Raw genomic sequence first — 17,170 nt, forward strand, 5'->3', positions numbered from 1 at the left:
GAGGCAATAGTGAAAAAAAAAAATCCAACACAAATTCATAGCCAATTGAATTTTAAAATATTGGGCACTGTGATACATTTTCAGTGACAAACTATGAAACTTACAGGCATTTACTTACCACATCACTATGTAAGGACTGGTCAGTTTCTCAGTGGTGCAGAGAAAAAAAAAGATTGAACAAATTCAATAACTGAACTTAACACTAAACACACACACCGCTACACTTTAGTGTACCTCTGACATCCTACTTGTTTTGACATTTAGTTTGCTAAGGACTCTGTTTGCATTTACATTATATACAGATGAGACAAGCAGACCCCCATTCTACATTTCTGACATAACAGGAAAAGACTTACTGCCTGGACAATGGCAAAAAAGTGTGATCTGGTGTCATTTATAGCAGATTTGTTTTACAGGAAGCGGTTTTCCAGCAAATTATTTAAAATAAATGGCATGCATTTCAATTTAAAATAACACATACATGAGTTATTTCACACAGCCATAGAGAAATGTAAACAATATATAATATTCCATAGGAATAAGTTAGGAATATTATAGTGATAACATAGAAGAGTTAAACAAAATACCATAAAAAATGTCTGTATAAGTCACTATTGAGCAGGTGTCAACTGATTAATCAGGCCAATATTTTTTTAAATTTTAAAATAAGTGTGCAGATGAACTTAAGCAAACAGAAACAATGCACATTTTCCATTTTCAAATATTTTTCTGTGTTCAAATGAATAAAACATTACCATTAAAAAATGTTCAAAACAAAGAGATGCTTATGTAAGTTTACACATTTTCGCTCTCTCTCAGAAACAAGGATACTGCGACCTGCTGATAAATGCTGCTTATGTACTAAACTAAACTTTGTATTTTTTAAATACAAAGTTTAGTTTTTTGATTACATGTGATTTATTTAGTTGATTGTTATTAAACTGTTGTGTTTAAGCATGTGGAAAAACCAGAAAAAAAACATGATGCGTGGCCATCAGCCATCATGCTATGTAAATATCAGCCAATGAGAAACCCACATGAGTGAAACGCTCACACTCTCAGTCCCAATAAAAGTATTGCAGGCATTTTGATTAGGGGAGCATTCTTCCATTCCAGCATTCTTCCATTCCATCTTTGTCTCTTCCTATATTGTTTTCCGATTTATAACAGTGGCCAGCCCAGTCTGGCAGTGCACACTGGTGTGAAGAGTTCATAGAAACGTCCAGGGTCTGGAGACTGAGAGCTCCTGCTGGATGGTCCAGGCCTGTGAGGAATAATCACACCCAGCGCCCAAGCTGGAGGGGATGCTGCCACTCCAAAACAGTTCATCATGAGGAGTCCTGAGTATTTTCTGTTCAGACGGGCATTTTGAGGAGGGCACACTCTGTCAGTAGCATCAGTGTGGCGTTCATGTAGCTACTGCTGGAGATCTGAAAAAGGAAAAAACATTTAATAGTTAACATGTCTCTTTAGCACTCTACTCTCATCACACTGAGTATTTGTTTTCTCCCATCTAGAGAGAATCACCATCAGTCAGGCTGGGATTTTACCTTGATCCTGCCGCTGTGTTTGGCTGTCCCCAGTGCTGTGGAGACCTGGCTCAGCGTTCCCGCCGACAGATCCAGCCTGAAGTGTCTGTAGAAGTGGTTCTTCAGCCCATCAATGAACCTCGTCACCTCATCAATGTCAACACTGTCCTTGTCTCCTGCCCCCTCCCCAACTCCCTCATTCTCCTGCTCCTCCTCCTGCAGCTGCCCCCTCATGCTGCTCCACAGCTCCCAGGCATCTTGGGGGTGAACGGTGAAGGCGATTTCCAGTGGTGGATCCACCGGGAGGGTCCACATGAGTTTGAGCTGCCCAATGTTGGACTCGGGATGGCAGTTTGTCCACAGCGCCGCCAACCACTGCAGATTTACAGAATTGATGTCCAGAGAGCCGATGCAACAGTCGAAGGCTCGCTCCAGCCAGGATTTGACCAAAGAAGTGAGCCACTGAGCTCCACTGCTGCACAGGAGCGGCAGGCAAACAAAGTCTTTTGGGAGGGAGCGAACGTAGTCGGGACTGCCGTTGATGCAGGTCAGCCAGCCGCTCCAAACTAACCTCCGGGGATCATCCTGGCTGGCAAACACAGACTTCGAATGGATCTGTGATGGACAGAGGATGAAGAAACAAGAACGGAATATCAGTATCCAGTCTACAGCAGTCAGGGCTGTGCTAGCAGTGTTTAGTTGTCACCACTATGGGACCAGTAGGTTCATTCAGGAGAGACATCTGTCTGCAGCCTTCAGTACCAGTGCAAGACAAACTTCCCTCCATCATTTTCCCTAAGCTTAAATGACCATAATGGTGATTTTGAATGTTTGGCCCATTTAGTACAATTTACCCACATTTTACATTTCAACAAACCAAATTAGAGTTTTTTGATTGAAACACTCAGCTTATAATGTCAACATTCATAAACAACAACAGAACTGATAATTGGCTGTGTAAAGGAAATGTTTCCCCGGGGACTATTTACTGGCTGAGGGATTATTTCAACCTGCCCTGGTGTGGTCCCTTAACCTCAGTGGAGTGGGTGTTTCTTATACTGATGTGGGTTTGTTTTGTACCAGTCTGCAGGCTGCAAATGGATGCACTCATAATTCTGCCTCATCCCTAGCAATGGTTAGTTGTCACCACAAGGAGACTCCACAAGGTTAGCTGAAAAAAGTCAGTAAGTGACATTCAAGTTTCTAGGCAAGGGGGGTCCAATCATGTGCCATGGAGGGCCAAGAGGCTGCAAGTTTTCATCCCAACCAAGACCTCCACCAGGTGACTTCATTGGAATGAAAACCTGCAGCCTCTTGGCCCTCCATGGCACATGATTGGACACCCCTGTTCTAGGCCTTCCCCCTGCTAGTGGGGGTCTGGCAATAATATTGTGATTATCAGACAACAGATATTGTCATTCTGCACTCATGATAGGTGTATTTTTCAAAACCTAATGTTATCTCTTGTGATAGTCAGTGTTGGGTGCAGGGATGATAATTCAGTTCTGGTGAAAGAGTGTCTTGTGAGGACTGTTCTTTGTGGTGGTTGTGTTCATTCATTGTTTCTTTAATGTGAAGCCCTTTGAGAATTTAACAACAATTAAGAGCTCTACAAATAAACTTGACCGGGTGAAACAACATCCTGGTTGAAATGAGTCGGTGCTCATTTTGGAGCCAGGAAAAGTCGACGGACTTTGTGCCTACCTGTATGAGGACTGTGTCAGCATCGTCATCTGTTGTCGCCATCCCCTCCACCACCGAGAAGACGACCTTGAGGCTGCTCTCTGCTCCCTCCAGTGCCACTGCCAAACCTTGCTGCTTCTCTGCCACAATAAACGCCAAGAGCTGCCGGGAGTAGCTCCTCAGCTGGGTGTGTCTGAAGTGGTGGAGCGGGGTGACATACGACAGCTGCCACTCCTTCTTCACCAGCAAGGACAACTGCTCTGGATTAACGCTCTCCTGTGGGTAAGGTAGAAGAGTGGCAAAAGGGAAGGTAGGCAGGGGAGGGAAAAGGAAAGAAAGGAAAGAGAGATGAGCATGGAAATTGAGAAGAGAGGAGGAGATGGTAGGGGTATCACTTGGTCAAGTAAACAGGAACATGAGGAAAAGCAGTGGATAAAGAAAGAGAACAGTTTGAAGAAAGAGAATAAGGGAGAGGATGTCAGACTAGTTAGACACAAACAACTTTTTGATCAAACTCTTGTCCTCCTTGTCACTTAAAGTCTTAAAGAAGAAGACAATTCTGAACAGCGAGTGTTCTCCCACTCTTAGTGTCAAAGTTTATCAAAACAAAGCACCTTCAAGTACCAGAGTGTACATATTTTTGTGTGGGTGGTTCAAATAAGGAGTGGATACAACCATGAGCAACATAGTATAGTAATCATATTGTGACAATCTTGTATGAATGCTAGTTTTTGCATTATAATTTTCATTTTAACTGGAAAGCCTATTAAAATGATAGTGATGTGAGTTTAGCTGGGGCTTCTACCAAAGAAATATCAGATTTATCAGAAGAATACAGGTTAGGCAAAGGGCAAGTGGGAGTTCACTCACAGTGACAGTGCGAGACCTGGGAGCTCTTCTGCTGGTGGTGAGCCTCCGTGTGGTCAGCCCTGGTGTGTAACCGAGGTGAGAAGCAGCACCAACACAACTGCGGTAAGACTGACGGAAGCTCTTACTGCCGCTCCTCCTCTGGACCATGACGCTGTTGACAGGAGTCTCTGCAACACTGGACATGACAGACAGGTCAAAACCAGCAAACTCCTCCGTGTTTTTTTTTTTTTTTTTGTAAAACTACTACATGGGGGGTGTTGGATAGTATGATTTTGTTTCCTCTTGTGCTCACTGTGGCACTGACCTGTTCCCAGGCGGATGCTCGACTATTGTTAAAATGTCAATTATATTCAACATACTTTGTTATTTCCCACATTTTCTTGCAGTAGTAGCCTAATCTTTCTATTTCTGTGATGCTGCCCCGCACAGGATTAATTACACACAGACCAACTGCATAGACAGCAACAAATCAGTTTATTTTGTCACCATGTTAGATGGCCAGCATTTCATTTCATTTCATTTATTTATTTATTTATTTATTAGGATTTTTAGAAAGCCAAATTTCAGTGGAAATGTTCATCCTCCGAAGAATGGCAATACAACAGGAAAAGCTCTGGTACTTAGGCCACCTCCTCTAATCTGAGTAAGGCGGATGGCTGTTTGCAGGGGATTATGGTTCAGTTTTTTAATCCTCTCCTAAAAATAACTTTCCAAATCACACAAATCAAGGTTCACTTGACGTGTAGTTAAGCTCAAAAGCATCCGCTGAAAACCACGAAGCTCACCTCTAGTGAGCCTAGATGATATTTAAGCAGAGGAACAATAGCTTAACAGTGTCAATGTAGATATTTATTCTGCTTCTATGCACTCTATGAACCTTACTGACCCAAGTCATTAGCAGTGACACCCATGTTGACTCTGTGAATTCATGTCAAAATAGCTGTTGTGAAAACAAAATCTCTAGCCACATCTTTTGATTGTGTATCCATCAAGCTGGGCGAACCAAAACGTAATCAAACCCAAAGTGACTGTCCCTGGTGATGGTGTTCTCCACAATATTTTGGTGGAATAGGACTAAATATTGGTAAAACAGGTGACGTTTGATGTATTGAATGCCAGCCGAAATGATATATGTCTTTTATTCATTCATAAAACGTTTCAAGTCCTGCCCTACGAAGCGTGTGTGTGTGCCGATAAACAAGGCAAGCTTAAGGCCAGAATTATGAACGGACTTTGGCGTTACGCTACGTTACGTTACGTATCCGAGAAGTTGCAAACGCATTACTTTTTGCAAAACCGAGCCTCTCACCTCACGCTGCATTATGGCGATGTGCGAAACAATTATCTATCTAATAAACTACACGGTTTCAAAAGGAGGTGGAAACATTCAGACATATACTTGATGTAAACATTACCTGCTGTGTCGCTCCATGTCTGAGCATCAAACCGGAATCAGGAAACTTTTGAATACCGCGCTTTCCCAGAAGCCCACAGGGTTTAAACCAGCCAATCACCACGTCGATCGGTGGCACAGCATGTTTCAGCCAGGAACCACAAACCGTGCATCAGCTGACAGACCACAAATATATATACACACGACCTCGAAGTCTAAATGTTAAGCCTCGCCGAATTTAAATCAAAATTTTTGTGACTGTGATCGATTATTTCGCAGATTGACTATCTGGGTCGAAACGGAGTTGCAGCGTCACACCCCTGCCTTACGCAAAAGGGCTTCACTGTACTGATTCCTATGTGAGCGGATTAGCAGTGAACTAGTGTGTAGTGCATGAAGACAGCCCATCCACATGGCTGGAGAGCAGCGGGGGCAACTCCACACGGCTGCTGATGCGGAAGCACTATCAAATGAAATAACAGCAAAGGCTTGAGTGGATCAAACACGACCAGGTTTTTAAAAAGTCATTCTGTCCTCTGCTCTCGTCTATAATAACTGCAGCCGTGACACAGCATCAGGAGAGTCATGGGTGTCAGTTCACGCGTTCCTCTGGAAGCCCAGCGTCCATGTGCTGCTCTCACCCTGCAGGGCTGAGCAGCTGGAGGGCGTGATGATCCTGACAGCCTCACCAAGTCAAACCCGCGGGTGCCTCACTTAGTGTTTGGAGAAAATGGCAGCTAGAAGCAGAGCTCTTGTGCAGAGGACGCTGTGTGCGTTCAGAGCACACACACTCTGTCCTCGCAGCACGGTGGCGACCTCCCGTCAAGGACATGTGCTGCTGAGGAGGTCCTCCAGAAGTGTGAGCTGCTCCTCCAGCGTCTGCAGGCTGGAGGCACACACCACAGGTATTTGGGATTCATCACATATCCATGAACTCTGCATTGTAAACAAGCAGAATACTACAGCCCTCTAAGCAAAACTTTCTGCAGTCGTGTGATTAAAGTGTGTCCCTGCTGTGGAGGGTCTTGGCTGTGTGTTGTGTTCAGCCTAACTGTCCTGTCTGCAGGTCCCAGCAGTCTGACATTCAGGAGTCACACCTGTGGAGAACTGACACCACAGCATGTAGGAGAGAGGGTCACTCTGTGTGGCTGGGTGCAGTACCTCAGGTATCACTCTGCTGTTCACAGTGCTTCCCACTTTGTTGAATCAACATATGATGACTGAATGTTTATTATCAGAATGAGACGAATTAAGAATTTATAGCTGCATCAGACAACTTCACACACCGGTAGCTCTACATGGCAGTGAGAGACACCTGAAATAATATAACTTGCTAGTAAACTGCACATAGCATGCTCATGTTCACCAGACAGGCTGTCTGTGATGCTGGAGCAAAACGTGCAGGTGAGAAATCGATTACATTGATTAATTTGAATTTATGTTTTAAATCGGTGCAAAAAAATGGCTGAATTGTAAAATCGAGCTTTTGACCACGTCTGCTGTACCATTATAAAAGCAGCTGAGCGCTCTGTCAAACAAGCCAAACAGTTCACTCATCTGCACAGAACGTGCATGCTCACACAATCGTGTGCAAATCACCAGTTGCGTGATCATGCCTCACTTCATCACTTAGTGGTTGTAGTTGGTGAAAAGTCAACCACATCAAATTTTTTCTGACCATATCGCCCACCTCTACCCCGGACAGAGTACTCGCCCCCTGCTGTTTGGAAGACGTTTTGGATGTTGCTCTTATAAGATGTGATTGGTCACTTGTTATGAAGGGGGGTCAGTTGGATGTTTAGTATAATTAGGCTGCTGTTTGTCCCACAGATCAGAGTCCTGTGCTGTGTAGCTATAGGGATAAAGTGCGGTCTGTTCCCTGTGTAGCTCAGTGGGTAGAACAAGGCACTGACAATATCAGGGCCGCTCTTTGTACCAGTATGCTCTCAGTAGGCTGCCTGTGAGATTCATCTGATAAGTGTTGACCAAATGACTGTTTCTCTGTTGTATGTTTTTGCTCTAACAGGCAAGACCTATTTGTCATCCTGCGAGATTTCAGCGGCTTGACACAAGTTCTGATTCCTCAGGATGAAGTAAGGATGCACAAATTCAAATTCAGCATTGTAGATATAAACTGCTGGTACTACTGCTACTACCACCGTCACAATTACTATCACTGTTACTATTACTAACGTCATTACTGCCAGTACTACTGCTACTACTACTACTATAGCTCCAAGAACGTCACTAGAGTATTTCTTTTAGAAAATGTGTGTAAATGCTGTTGGCTGACAGTTTTTTTCTGTGTTTTTAGTCTAAGCACAATGTGAAAGCCACACTGTGTGATCTCACGACCGAGTCCGTCATCAAGGTAACGGGAACAGTCAGACGGAGACCAGCAGGCCAAGAGAACAAGGTGGGAGGGTGGAGGTGTGTGTGTGTGTGTGTGTGTGTGTGTGTGTGTGTGTGTGTGTGTGTGTGTGTGTGTGTTAAATTAAGCTCAGTGACAGTGATTTCCATGGCATGATTGGTTCATTATAGCAGCAGAGAATAGGATGAACATAAGAATAAGACCAATCAAGAGCACTAAAGATGATACTACACATAATTAGTTACCACAAAAGCAGTTTGCGTAAATAATACCACAAATAAAGGAATATAAAGATTTCCAGGGTTGAAGAAAATTGCAGAGGTGTATTATGTGTAATTGTCGGCCTGATAGATGTGATAAATTTGCTTTTCAAAACAGTTAGTCCGCTCGATCTTCTCACCCTGTTGTCTACATGGCAGGAGATGCCAACAGGAGAAATAGAAGTCCTGGCTGAGAGCGTGGAGGTTTTTAACACGTGCCGGAAGCTTCCTTTTGAAATTAAAGACTTTGTCAAAGTAAGTGGCTTTATTATCTACCTGTAATGTTGTATACCTATGTATTTCAAACAGCTTTGATCCATTTTTAATATTCTAACAGTGCTGTTTTCTGCCCATTGAGCTCCAAACTTTCGTTTATCCATTGATCATAATATTCTGTGTAGCTGAGCTCCTGATGATAATAATTGCTTCAGTGTCTCACATTCACAATTGATTGGAGTGTTGTTGATGTTTTTCCAGAAATCAGAGGCATTACGGATGCAGTATCGCTACCTGGACCTGCGCTCTTCCCAGATGCAGTACAACCTCCGGCTGAGATCCCAGCTGGTGATGAAGATGAGAGAATACCTCTGCAACATCCACGGTATGGAGAGCTTTCCACAATAACCATTATTCCCTTCTTTTTCTCTGCTCGCTACATACATTGGGTGGAAGGCAAGGAAACACTTTGGACATGTCGCCAATTTGGACACATTTGGACAGCTTAGTGTTTCCAGCTATGACCTGCATGTCTTTTGACTCTTGGTGGAAAGAAAACATGCCCAGAAAGTCCAAAAAAATCCAAGGCCAGGCATTTAATTCAGGTCCAGTTTGCGACAGGGCAACTCAAGTTAAATGCTGATTTCACAGTGTCTTTTTTTTTTTTTTTTTTCTAAATTGCAGGTTTTGTGGATGTGGAAACTCCTACCTTGTTCAAAAGGACACCAGGGGTAAGATCCCTTCATATTTCATAAGTTCATTAGCACAGAATCACAGTCACAGTCACCTTTATCTGCCAAATTGAAGGATTCATCTCCAAACCACAATATTTATTTTGGGGGGAAATCGTCTTTGTTACCATTTAAAACCTCTAAAATATAAACTCTGACCTGAATTGTTTTGTCAGTTGGTGACTTAAGTTACCATAAGGACCAAAAATTGTTTCAGTTAATTGGTGTAAATTATTTTGTAAGAGTAGGAGTCAGTTTTCTCAAATGTTGGATCCCATTTTGGAAGTTTTTCAAGACTTCAACAGAGAGCAGTTTGACAGAACCTGACCTCAAGTGCACAGTGGACAAGACCTAGCACAGTCTTGGCCTTGCGTTCACTTTCCAGTTTTCAAAAATAATTGTTGTGTTGTTGCTGACGATTTTGTGTGTTTGTGTCAAATGTCTTCTTATATTCCCAAGCCACAGGCAAAATTAGGTCAAAAGTTGCATATTTCAAGATAATATACAATCTGTCCCGTCACTGGTTATCACATTTTAATGCCTGGACATTTTCTGTCCCTGTGTGTTTCAGGGAGCCAAAGAGTTTTTGGTTCCGTCCAGAGAGCCGGGTCGGTTTTACTCGCTGCCCCAGAGTCCACAGCAGTTTAAACAGCTCCTGATGGTGGCTGGTATAGACAGGTGGGCACACACACACACACGCACAAATATGCACACACACTTTTCATTCTCGTCCCAAGTTGTACCACTTGTAGTGTCTTGAAGAAAACGAATGCTTTTCTGATGATCTGCACAGATCAACACTTTTCCCGCTCACATGTGACACAGACGTTATGTTTTGGAATCTATGAAAAACAAAAACCTTGAAGAGGCTCATTTGATCTGTTCAGATCTGGACCACATGGACCACATGCATCAGTTCAGTCAAAACGTGATGGAACCTTCCATAACTGATGTATTAAAAATGAAAATAGATATTACAGCTTTCGCTACTGTTTCTCTTTTAAACATCATTATCAGTTTATACTGGTATTAAATATGGGTCACTTTGTGAAATAGTTGTAGTCATCCAAAAAATATTAGTCTCTCTGTCCCTGAGTTTTACCCCTCCAATGTTTCAGGTATTTCCAGTTGGCGCGATGCTACCGAGATGAGGGATCCAAACCGGACAGGCAGCCTGAGTTCACCCAGGTAGGAGGAAGGGAAGGATGGAAAGATGTAATCCACAAATTACACAAAGATCGCACATACAGACTGGATCAAATGTCAACTTTCTGGACTAGCAGGCACAGCTCATGCAGACTTACTCATCTTCAGGGATGTTTGAGCCAAAGAAATACTAATTGGACGACAAGCCCAATGAAAAGATTTGCAGATCTAGTGTATGTTTGCTATGAGTAATAAAACGTGTAATTACATTGAATTGACTCTGAAAATCTAAGTTAAAGTCTGCATGAGCCCCCTTGTGGATTTAATGCAGTGTAGAAGTAGCCAGCGCTTGCAGCCGCAGACTTCACAGGACCACAAACATTAATATCTTGGGCCTGTCTTCTTTGATAAACCTTTGTATGGATGTTCTTCAAACCTACATGCATTGATTTGTTGGATGTTGATGGGTTTTGGTCACACAGATAGAGCTACAGTAGATCTAATAGTAGATCTTAAGTAACTCCATAGGTATTGTCTTTATATGTACTGTTTATGGTCATGGTTTTGTCTTTGGTTGCATTTGAAATGAGATATTACTCAGTGTATAGACACCAGTGCAACATGTAGCTCTATGGCAGGTGATGTATTTGTAGTATCTCCTTCCTATGGTGTCCGTGGTCTCACGTCTTTTGTACCTGATCTTAATTTGAACTCAGCTGGACCTGATCTTGGAATAGACTTGGACCAAACTAAGATGGTCTTGATTATTGCTGCAATTTGTGTTCTCCAAAAACCACATGGAAAATAAACTGTGATATCCTCTGATGGTCTTTTCCCAGGTGGACATAGAGATGTCTTTTGTGGACCAGTCAGGTATGATGGCGCTGGTGGAGGGCTTGTTAAAACACTCCTGGCCTGAAGAGAAAGGTCCCGTTAAGGCTCCTTTCCAAACCATGACGTACGAAGAGGCCATGAGGGACTACGGTGTGGACAAGCCTGACACCAGGTTCAGTATGAAGGTGGGTGAGGTGGATTGCTCGACGTCTTGTGTTTCTTGGTGTATCTAGGGTTGGAAGGGCTTCTCTGTGTTGTAAAAAATATGACTTATATCGTGGCTACATGTCTGTGTTCAACAGAGGCCATGCATATACTCTTAGCACCAAAATCAGCACATTGTGGTCTTTTGTGTCTGTCTATGTTTGAACAATGTTTTGCCTGTTTAACCAACTGTCTTCCTGCCCATCTGACTGTCTTTGTGTCTGTGTCTCTGCTGTCTGTCTGTCTGTCCAGCTGATCGACCTCAGCGAGATTTTTTTGACCACAGACATTGGCTTCTTCAGATCAGCTCTCAGCCAACCAGAAGGCTCCATCCAGGCTGTCTGTGTCCCCGATGGAGTGGTAAGATGATAACCACACAAAAAACGAATACATAGTAAAGAATCAGGCTAAGACCTGTTAGTCCTTATATCATCGTAGAATATTTGCAACCATGCACAATTTTTGAAAGTGCTAAATGTAATGCAGTCAAAAAGAAGCCAAAAGCAAAATGACCACCAGCAACTCCAAAACCACCAGCTAACCAGCAGTGACATGCTCAGTGTCCAACAGTATGTCTTGGTAAAATTTGATAAATCTTTGGAGAATGATGTTTGATTGGCCCAATACAGAATCGCCAACAGGCCAAAAGAATACTCAAGGTTGAATCAGCAGTGTGTCAGACACTACACATCACACAGGCCAAATAAAAGGATGACCTGCACCAGTGCACCAATCATAGGGGACGTCATGGTCACGGTTGACTTGCTTTCTGAAGGAGAAAGGATAGCGTTTATTTGATATGGAATGGGTTTGCTGCTCTATGCTGATTGCCCTCCATGCCTCCTTGAAACTTAATGAAAGTTTTCACCTCACACTTGGAAAAAAAATAATAGCATTACCTTTTCTCTCTTCTGTTTCAATACAGAAACATTTCAAGGGTAAAGATTTGGAAGAACTGAAAGAAACAGCCAAGACTCAGTTTGGCCAGGTAGGTTTCACAGTGGGACAAGGGCACTAAAGTTGGATGAACTCCATGCTGTTATGTCTTTCAAGTCAATAAGCACTTTTTCAGGAGCCTCTGACACAGAATCAGTCATACCACTTGTACGAGAAGGTTGTCACATCTATGCTGTCAAGAAAGAGACAAGAAATGCTTACTGATCTATAAATGGATTGTGCATTTGTTTTACGCTGTGGTTTTGAATAGAAAGAGAAAATGACCCCAGTTATGTTTTCTATCTTTTAAAGCTCCACAAGTTAATTTTATACCTTTTGCTGCCAGGAGTGGCAGCAGTAGATATCTTAGAATTTTTACAAGTTCAAATGACTTCATTGTCACAATCATATATAATATGACTGTGGGAAAGTAATGCCTGGTTCATGCGAACGTTATTTTACCTTACCTGGCACCTGTTATGACAACACAGTGAACTTCAATAATGAAGTGACGCTGTTAGAGAATTCAGCTCTACAGGCTTCCAGTTTTTCTTCATTTAGTCGTTCCTGAAAAATTTGCTAAGTGCAGCTTTAGTAATGCCCACGCAATGAGACAAGAGGTGGCTGGTTGTCCTCCGCTTCTAATGATGGGTGTTTTTGCATCTGTATGCGTTCACTTGTTTGTGTGGTTATGTGCCTTTATCTACCCATGTATGTTTCATCTTTCCTTTGTGTGTGTGTGTGTGTGTGTTTTGATCCAAGGAGCTCAGCTTGGTGCTGGTGAAGGAAGACGGTACTCTGAAGTCTCCACTCAGGAAGCTGCTGTCTGCTGCAGCCACAGATCAGCTGATGAAAAAGACCGGAGCCAAACCAGGAGACCTACTGCTGATATCAGCCTGCCCCCTCAACACTGTGGTACGGGACTAACACCCAATCAAACTTCACTTGTCCCAAAACTGAATCGTTGCAGAAAAGTAGTACCAGAACTCAGCAAGGACAATGGAAACAATGAATAGGGCAGAAGAGGATAATGTCAACATGCATATACACTAATTTCAACAGTGGGAGATGTTGAGGGGAAATATTTGAATTAAATTATGTAGAATATAGAATATCGTGTATGGAATTTCAAACTTAACTGACCTGATACAGTTTGAAAAACATTTTAAGAATTTGCAATGAAAATGTATTTTGTGAGGCTATTTTTCATAAATGCAAGTTCATTGCAGAAACTCTTTGCCCTATCAACCTTTCAGAGTGCTTCTCATCCTCTGCTCTTTAATTTCTGTTCTCTTTTCATCCCTCCCTCCCTCCTTGTCCTACATCAAACATCCATCCATCTCTCTCTCTCTCTCTCTCTCTCTCTCTCTCTCTCTCTCTCTCAGCGCCCACTGCTCGGTAAACTCCGCCTGCAGTGTGCCGAGCTCCTGGAGTCTCGTGGCGTTTCGATCCGCGACCCCTCAGCCTTCCACTTCCTGTGGGTTGTCGACTTCCCCCTCTTCCTGCCCAAAGAGGAGGACCCGGAGCAGCTGGAGTCAGCCCATCATCCGTTTACCGCTCCTGTACCTGAGGATGCAGAGTTACTCTACACAGAGCCACACAGGGTCAGGACTGCTCAACATCCATTTGACTGCAGATATTGATTTTTCATCTGTGGAATAAAACATCACAGACCAGCCAGGGCGGTAAACATCAGTGTGCTGTGTGCAGTTCACTGACCTCATTTTACAGGATTTCTGAGTACTGAAGTTCACATTTTCCAACCAATTACCTCTTACTCCTTAAAAAGTCTTAAAAGGCATTGAATTTATTAATCCAAATAAAGATAAGAGGAAATCAGTCTTTCAAAAGTCTTAAAAATGCTAAGACATGGGAAGTAGGATTTCAGCAATACTTTTTTTCTGGTGTTGCAATTTAAAACCTCAAAATAATTTAACATCTATTTTTAAATAATTTACCTAATGCCTCCCACGTTAGATCTCACAGATCAGGATAGTGGAACCAACAACGCCCATATTTTTTTGCAGCCAGGAGGCTCAGAGCAGCGGATCTGCTATCGCCAGCTAGCTGTCACTGTACCCTGGATGACAGATTCAAATTCAAGTGCATAGTGGCTTTCCAACCGAGATTTTGTGGCATGGCTGAAATCGGTACCAGGAAATGTATATAAGGTGCATTGTATTTTGTGCAAGAAGTTTTTCAGACTCAGCATGATGGGAATAAAAGCAGTGGAATCCCACATAAAGAGTGAGAAACATAAAACTGCAAGTCAGCCCACCAACAGACTCCGTGCATTTTGCTCAAACTCTAAAACTTTGAAAAGTTACCCTGAGGGTGAAAAATAAACTAATGCTCAGACGGTGTTTTTCCACTCCCAGGTGCGCGGCCAGCACTACGACCTGGTGCTGAACGGCTGTGAGATCGGAGGAGGCTCCATCCGGATCCACAAGGCCTCGGAGCAGCTGCATGTCCTGGTGAACATCCTCCAGGTCAGTGATGTGCTCATGAGTACGTCAAGATGTAACCCGCTGTTTCTCAAACTGTGTCAGGATACAAAATGAAATGCTGGACTTCTGCCTCTGATGGGACCACGCATGACAAACCCATCAGTTTGTTTTCAACTTCAACTAACATTCTTAAAGAAAATTAGAAATAGACAGGGCTGTTGGAGGCTGAAGCGAAGCAACACATTTGGTTTGAATAGCCCTCTATCCTGTAAGCATCACTAAAGCATCAAGTCTAGTGCAATCATTTTTTATTAAATTTTTTTTACAATTTTTGTTTTAAGTAATTTCCATTTCAGTCATTTACTGTGTGTGTGTGTGTGTGTGTGTGTGTGTGTATTCCAGGAGGATGCCTCCCTCCTCTCCCACCTGCTTGAGGCTCTGGACTCAGGAGCGCCCCCACATGGAGGCATTGCTCTGGGTAAGACGACTTGACCGCTTGACCGCTTGGTGGTATTTACCATGAAGGAAATTTAGCCCAAATCAAACAACATGGGTGTTTACTTTTGCACATTAGGTGTGTCTCTCATTTGAATTGTATAGCTTTTATCAATATTAAAGGGATGGCACACCCAGTTTAAAAACAAGGACTTTTGTATTTAGTGCTAACCTTTATTCTTGTCTTCATCACCCACCAACATTTGACAGTTTCTGTAAGTCAGTAGCTGTAATAAATGTTAGGGTTTAGAAAAACGCCATTACAGTTTTTTTTAGCACAATTGTGTATGCAAACATCAAGGAGTTTCCCATCTGTACACAAATTGGTAATACATACACATACTTCTTTCAGTATGAATATTTTTATTTAGTTTGCCAAAAGTCAGTTTCTAAAAGCAATTCTTAGTGTATTTTCTACAAAAAGAACAAACCTATTTGTAAATCCACAAAATATGTGCACTTGCATAAAATGGTTAAGTACCACAGCATACTGAAACTGCATATTTAATTTTTTTTTTAAAAATGTCACAGCTCTATATTTAGCTGTTTATCACGTCACCCTGCCGCCCACTGTTCTCCAGGTTTGGACCGGTTGGTGTCCATCATGGTCGGGTCCCCCAGCATCCGTGACGTCATCGCCTTCCCGAAGTCAGTGCGGGGTCACGACCTCATGAGCCACGCCCCAGACTTCGTATCTGAGCAGGAGCTGAAGTCGTACCACATCTCCGTCGACTGGCCAGCGGCGCAAGGAGGAGAAGGAGAGTGAGGAGGAGATGAGCCACGATGTTAGAGGAGACGATGATGTCTTCCTGAACCTCTAACAGGGATGAGGAAATGGAGGAGATAGAGGAGGAGATGGAGGGCTCTGTGGCTCGGCCTGGATCGATATATCAGTTAACTGACACGTGAGGCCAATATTGAACTTCTGATACGATGGAGGTCCCTCTCTGACCGCAGCACCATACACACTTTGCAAAAACTGCGATAAAATTGTACTTTCTTTGCACATTTTATCTTTTTTTATGTCCTAGCAATCATCTCTACATGCACTCTTAATTTAAAAGTACTACTGTATCAGTTTTTCCCTGCCACTGAGCAGGTGGTCATCCTGCCATGAGGAGCTGCTACGTCATCGGTCTGGCTCTCAGTGGAGAGTTTCAGTGTCACATGAAGGTCTAAATGCTCTGACAAGAATACATGTTTGGCTCAAACAATGAAGGAGAATGTTTCATCATCAACTTTATTTCACCAGGAAAATCTACTCAGAAATAATATGTTGTTTTCCAGGGAGTTCCTAAGTAAATACAAGAAATTTGTTACAATAAAAATTAAATTTCACTATGTTGGGTATCAGCAGCTTCATACATTTTGCTTTGTGAGTTGTTTGTGGATATGATTTTTGATTATAATTGGTAAACTCAGTGTTTTGGTTTATGAAAAGAGAGCATACATGTAAATTGTACTGTATGTATGTTTGTATAATGTTAAATTAAACTCCATGTTCACACTTGCCCACCAGCAGGTAAGCAAATTTAAGTAGCACAAAGTCACACTGCATGTAAAAAACTCTGGTGCATGTCACACCCACTCACCAGGGAACGGGCTAAATATGGGCCTAAAACTGAACAGACAGGATCTGTTTTAATAGACTTATGGCACACTTGAGTCATCATGTGAACATGGCTGACTGGGAAAAGGCCAAGCGATGACCAGCTCTACACACAGCTGATGGAGAACGTGCTGCGGGCTATGCTCCTGGCTGCAGGATCATGGATGTGCACGATGCCAGTGGTCTTGGATGTGTGCAGTGCACCCGGCTGTCTGCAGTGACCTCGTGAGAACTCACTGATGTAACCTCATGAAACCAGGTCATTACATGTCACAGCGTCTTTTAAAGGAGAAACACTCCGCTTCTCATGCACAGGTCATGCAGACACTAACAGATTATCTACTATAGACAATAGCCCCCTTCATCCATTTTTAGAAATTGCATTTTATTAATCTGTATGCTGACTGTAGGCTGGCAATTTACAGGAATACGTTGGTTTTGTGCGT

The 17,170-nt window shown here is 42.8% G+C and overlaps 2 protein-coding genes across 3 annotated transcripts; one reads left to right on the top strand and one right to left on the bottom strand.

Moving 5' to 3' along the window:
- Position 1: 1 nt before the first annotated feature.
- cenpl (centromere protein L) lies at positions 2–5,650 on the bottom strand. Its single transcript, XM_030075011.1, has 5 exons — positions 5,498–5,650; positions 4,083–4,257; positions 3,234–3,488; positions 1,551–2,144; positions 2–1,430 (listed from the first exon to the last, which is right to left on the bottom strand). The coding sequence occupies exons 1-5, from the start codon at positions 5,512–5,514 to the stop codon at positions 1,356–1,358; spliced, it is 1,116 nt and encodes a 371-aa protein (XP_029930871.1). The 5' UTR covers positions 5,515–5,650; the 3' UTR covers positions 2–1,355.
- A 205-nt stretch (positions 5,651–5,855) lies between these two features.
- dars2 (aspartyl-tRNA synthetase 2, mitochondrial) lies at positions 5,856–16,626 on the top strand. 2 transcript variants are annotated; one of them, XM_030075010.1, is made up of 18 exons: positions 5,856–5,987; positions 6,124–6,380; positions 6,542–6,641; positions 7,502–7,568; positions 7,790–7,891; positions 8,266–8,361; positions 8,584–8,707; positions 9,007–9,053; positions 9,625–9,731; positions 10,172–10,241; positions 11,039–11,218; positions 11,490–11,597; positions 12,163–12,225; positions 12,936–13,088; positions 13,559–13,777; positions 14,552–14,662; positions 15,023–15,098; positions 15,697–16,626. In XM_030075010.1, the coding sequence occupies exons 2-18, from the start codon at positions 6,206–6,208 to the stop codon at positions 15,879–15,881; spliced, it is 1,983 nt and encodes a 660-aa protein (XP_029930870.1). In that variant the 5' UTR covers positions 5,856–5,987; positions 6,124–6,205; the 3' UTR covers positions 15,882–16,626. The 2 variants fall into 2 exon arrangements, with proteins under 2 accessions (XP_029930870.1, XP_029930869.1); XM_030075009.1 differs by having other exon boundaries at positions 5,869–6,380.
- The last annotated feature ends 544 nt before the right edge of the window (positions 16,627–17,170 follow it).

Source organism: Myripristis murdjan, chromosome 17, assembly GCF_902150065.1.
Source record: "Myripristis murdjan chromosome 17, fMyrMur1.1, whole genome shotgun sequence".
NCBI classification, from domain to species: Eukaryota; Metazoa; Chordata; class Actinopteri; order Holocentriformes; family Holocentridae; genus Myripristis; species Myripristis murdjan.

What these genes read in the sequence shown, in the direction of transcription:
- cenpl (XM_030075011.1), bottom strand. An exon ending in CCAGGTCTCGCACTGTCACT is followed by an intron (nt 3,489 to 4,082) that starts GTGAGTGAACTC and finishes CCTTACCCACAG; the next exon opens with GAGAGCGTTAATCCAGAGCA. An exon ending in AACACAGCGGCAGGATCAAG is followed by an intron (nt 1,431 to 1,550) that starts GTAAAATCCCAG and finishes TTCCTTTTTCAG; the next exon opens with ATCTCCAGCAGTAGCTACAT.
- dars2 (XM_030075010.1), top strand. Translation starts at nt 6,206, where the DNA reads ATGGCAGCTAGAAGCAGAGCTCTTGTGCAGAGGACGCTGTGTGCGTTC. An exon ending in TTCTGATTCCTCAGGATGAA is followed by an intron (nt 7,569 to 7,789) that starts GTAAGGATGCAC and finishes CTGTGTTTTTAG; the next exon opens with TCTAAGCACAATGTGAAAGC. An exon ending in TCTACACAGAGCCACACAGG is followed by an intron (nt 13,778 to 14,551) that starts GTCAGGACTGCT and finishes TTCCACTCCCAG; the next exon opens with GTGCGCGGCCAGCACTACGA.